Source organism: Leptinotarsa decemlineata, unplaced genomic scaffold, assembly GCF_025532065.1.
Source record: "Leptinotarsa decemlineata unplaced genomic scaffold, Ldec_3_MD MMD2_tig00000035_RagTag_RagTag, whole genome shotgun sequence".
NCBI classification, from domain to species: Eukaryota; Metazoa; Arthropoda; class Insecta; order Coleoptera; family Chrysomelidae; genus Leptinotarsa; species Leptinotarsa decemlineata.
Genome location: NW_027412540.1, coordinates 4,057,609 through 4,061,533, shown reverse-complemented (window position 1 = coordinate 4,061,533; position 3,925 = coordinate 4,057,609). Strand labels below are relative to the sequence as shown.

At 35.4% G+C, this 3,925-nt stretch overlaps 1 protein-coding gene across 1 annotated transcript; it reads right to left on the bottom strand.

Moving 5' to 3' along the window:
* Window positions 1-1,768: 1,768 nt before the first annotated feature.
* Window positions 1,769-3,694, bottom strand: LOC141481105 (uncharacterized). The gene has a single exon (XM_074172218.1). It carries the CDS (start codon window positions 3,692-3,694, stop codon window positions 1,769-1,771), a length of 1,926 nt encoding a protein of 641 aa, XP_074028319.1.
* Window positions 3,695-3,925: the final 231 nt, after the last annotated feature.

The window sequence follows — 3,925 nt, the reverse complement described above, 5'->3', positions numbered from 1 at the left end:
GGGAGGAACGTTTTCGGCTTTCTACTACTCTATCTTGATACAAAAAAATGTGGGGGTTTTTCGAAGAACGATATTGTTCAATTTTAAAAGAAGTAGTTTCATACATAGATGTGTAAATCATGCAAAGAAGTAACTTTCTGACAAAAACTGAAAGAAAAAGCCTTCCTGAAACAGTGAGCACGACAGTGTTCCATAGCGAAATTTTTAATTTTCATTTAGTATATTGTGTAGAAATCCTGTGAATGATATCTGATTCAATTCCATAACGGATGTTTGGAATACAAACTGAGTAGAGAAAATTGTTTCTGTGTAATTCATTGTTCATATGGAATTATTCGTTTCGAAAGAACTTTTCTTTCGTGAAATTCAATGTTTATTTGAAAGTAGCTGTTTCAGAAAGGCGTTTTCTTTCAGTTTGTGTCCGAAAGTTACTTCTTTGCTTGATCTACTCATCTGTATGAAGTTACTTCTTTTGAAATTGATTATTTCCGTTCTTCCTTTGGAGGACTCCCACATTTTTATGTATCATATCAGAAATTCGAATTCAAAATCGGGCAACTATATAATAGCGAAATGAATTACGACAATTACAAAAAGTGGGTGCAAGAAATGTCCTCGAGGAAAGATGAGATGAGAGAATGGTAAAGAAGACGGCTGATATGCTGAAAATTGACCTCTATTTCATCATTAAAACACTTACATAAACCCAGGATTCAAGTTGTATGAAATAGATAGGATTATGGAAAATCATGGACACACTGTATTCAGATTGGCTCCTCATTACCTAGATTTGAACACAATAGAATCAGTATGGGCACCACTGAAACAATATTTGGCTGATGAAAATGTGGACTTCAATTTCAAATTTGTTGAGAGTTTACCTATGCGACTAATTCTCCACATCTTTTCCTCAAGAGCAGTGGCAAACGGTTGCGAACCCGCTAAATGTTTCAAAGAATTCTATGCTTTGAAGAAACTTGCTCTTGATTTCGCAATAGACAAAGTTATTATAAATGTTCAAGGTAATAATGACGATAGTACCTGCGAGGATAGTGATAACATTACAAGCGATTCTGATCTGTCTGGTGTTGATTATTTGTAATTATAATGTTTCTCAATGAATTTTCATTTTAATCTTCAACCCTTCTCCTTTCTACCTTTCCTTAATAAACCCGAAATTGAATGCGATACAGACTGCAAAAAACAAACTCATTTGAATTCAATTACGTAAACCATCAACCCTTATTGCTACTTGAGGCGAGGACTATACTCTCAGGTGTACGCAGGTGGTGATATGTTACAAGTCGCTTCCTAGATTTGACAAACTGTAAAGCTTTTTATTTTATATTATACAATAAAATGTGGATGGCCATCAGAATATTTTAATAAGAAATGAATTTATACATAATGACTGTCAGATAATTCAGAATTTGAAATGAGAAAATTGAAGTGAGAAAATGAAACACCTAACTGGAAGTGTGATTAGAAACAACTGTCATAAAAAAAACAATCAACTGGAGTGAGATAACCTGTTACCAAAATAGATAACTTCAAACTAAAATATTCAAATATAACTGGAAGAGCAAATTCGAAAGAAATTGTTGAAATTGTCTCCAATTATGGGAGAAATTCAAACATATTATTTTTTTTTTTTTTTTTATTCAAAGAAAAATATTGCATCGACCACGCAGGGTCATTAGCAATCAACATTACAATTTCAATTTACATATAGTGATTGTTTTAACGCTACGTAACAATAATTCCATTTTCATATTTTGTCTATTAGATGAGTTTCAGTCAGAAATGCTATTAAGTCAGAAATATCCGAACGGTTTTCTAATAGGGTTTTCAGGTTGGGCTCCAATTTATATTTTCTACGGATGTCATCATATGCGGGACACTCTACTAGTATGTGCCTAACGCTTACTGGCACCGTACAGTTTACGCACATTTTTTTTGGTTCTTTTTTGAAAATATGGTCGTGAGTATATCTAGTATGCCCTATTCTTAATCTTGATATAATTACTTGATGGCTTCTTTTCGCCGGAAGATTCCTCCACGGTTCCACAGAATTTTTTATTTCTTTGAGTTTCGATAATTTACGTTGCCACTCATTTTGCCATTGTTCTTTCATTTGAACTTTGATAAAGGATTTCACATCTCCAATCCACAAGCGATGCTCGACTGGTTTGACCCACTCATTTACTGCTTCTCTAGCCACTCTATCTGCATTTTCGTTCCCTGAGATACCCACATGTGATGGCACCCATACTATGACGACTTCTTTGTTTGATATTGTAAGTTGGTGTAGAATTTCTTTAATATCTAGTATGGTTGGGTTTTTACTGTATATTTGTTGAATGCCTTTGATGGCACTTAGTGAGTCGGTGATGATGAGAGATTTTTCTGTTTCTAGAGTGGATATATGTTTGACAGTTTGAAGTATAGCGAGAGTTTCGCCACTGAAAATGCTGGAATTTTTTGGCAGGAAAAATTTCTGGGATTCGTTTCGATGAACGAAGGCCGCTCCAACTTTGTCTTTTGTCTTAGATGCGTCGGTATAGAATTTATTATGATCAGGAAAGCGGGAGAGAAGAATCTGGAATGTCTGGGAGATAATATTGGCAGGAGTGTTGGTTTTTTGAAAACTCTGCAGAGATAAGTCGAGGTTTGGCTTAGATATTAACCAAGGAGGACTGATTGAGAGGTGTGTTTGACAAATTTTTGAAAAGTTGATTTTATGGGTTATTGGGAGGTTATTTAGGCGTTCATAGAATGGAATAGCTATTTTGTTTCGACTCGAAAAAAGGGTTTTGTATCTATTCGAAAATACATATTTCTCTGTAGGATGTTGTTTGTGCGAGGCAATAGTTGCTGCAAACGAAAGGCTAAGGTATTGACGTCTCAACTGCAATGTGGGTTCTCCTACCTCACAGTAAATACTTGGGATTGGGGAGGTGCGATGTGCTCCTAGTACGGTACGGAGCGCTGAATTGTGGATTGAATCAAGTAGTTTTAACAATCTCTTACTTGCCGAATCATATGCTACAGAGCCGTAATCTATCCTCGATCTCACAAGAGCCCTGTATAGTAGGAGTAAAAGCTTATTGTCGGAACCCCAATGATGGTTTGAAAGTACTTTCAGGAGGTAAAGACCATTTTGGGACTTTGTTATGAGTTCTTTGATGTGATATTCCCAGGTGAGCCTATCATCAATATTCATTCCTAAATACCTTATTTTTTCCACTGTCTCTATGCTATTTCCCAGCAATTGTAATGTAGGTTTCGTTGTTTTTTTCTTTGCAAAAACTATACATTTAGTTTTATCTGTATTTATTTGAAATCCAGTGATAAATAACCAGTTTTCTATTTCGTTTATGGTCTTCTGTAAGCTAGATTGAATGGTTGTTACATCGTTTCCTTTCAAATAAATTACTAGATCATCAGCAAAGAGACTAACTTTTATAGGTTGGCTTATGTGTGTTGTCACCTCGTTTATGGCCAGAAGGAATAATGTTACGCTAATTACGGATCCTTGTGGGACTCCGTTTTCTTGTATTTTCAGTTGTGATAATTCTCCTTTGTTCCTCACTCTGAAACATCTATCCGCCAAGAAATTTTTAATAAAGCTAAGTAGATGTCCATTCACTCCTTTCGATACAAGCTGTCGAATTATATAGTGTTTCCATACCATGTCATAAGCTCTTTAGATGTCGAAAAATACTGCAATACACTTCTGTTTGTTTGCCATACCTTCATGTACGTAGCTCTCTAGGCCTACAAGGTTATCTAATGTCGATCTGCCCTGACGAAATCCGCTTTGATAGCATGATAGGTGTCCGTTACTTTCCAGATGCCATAACAGTCTCTTGTTTATGATTTTTTCAATAAGTTTGCACATTGTGCATGTTAGAGATATCGGTCT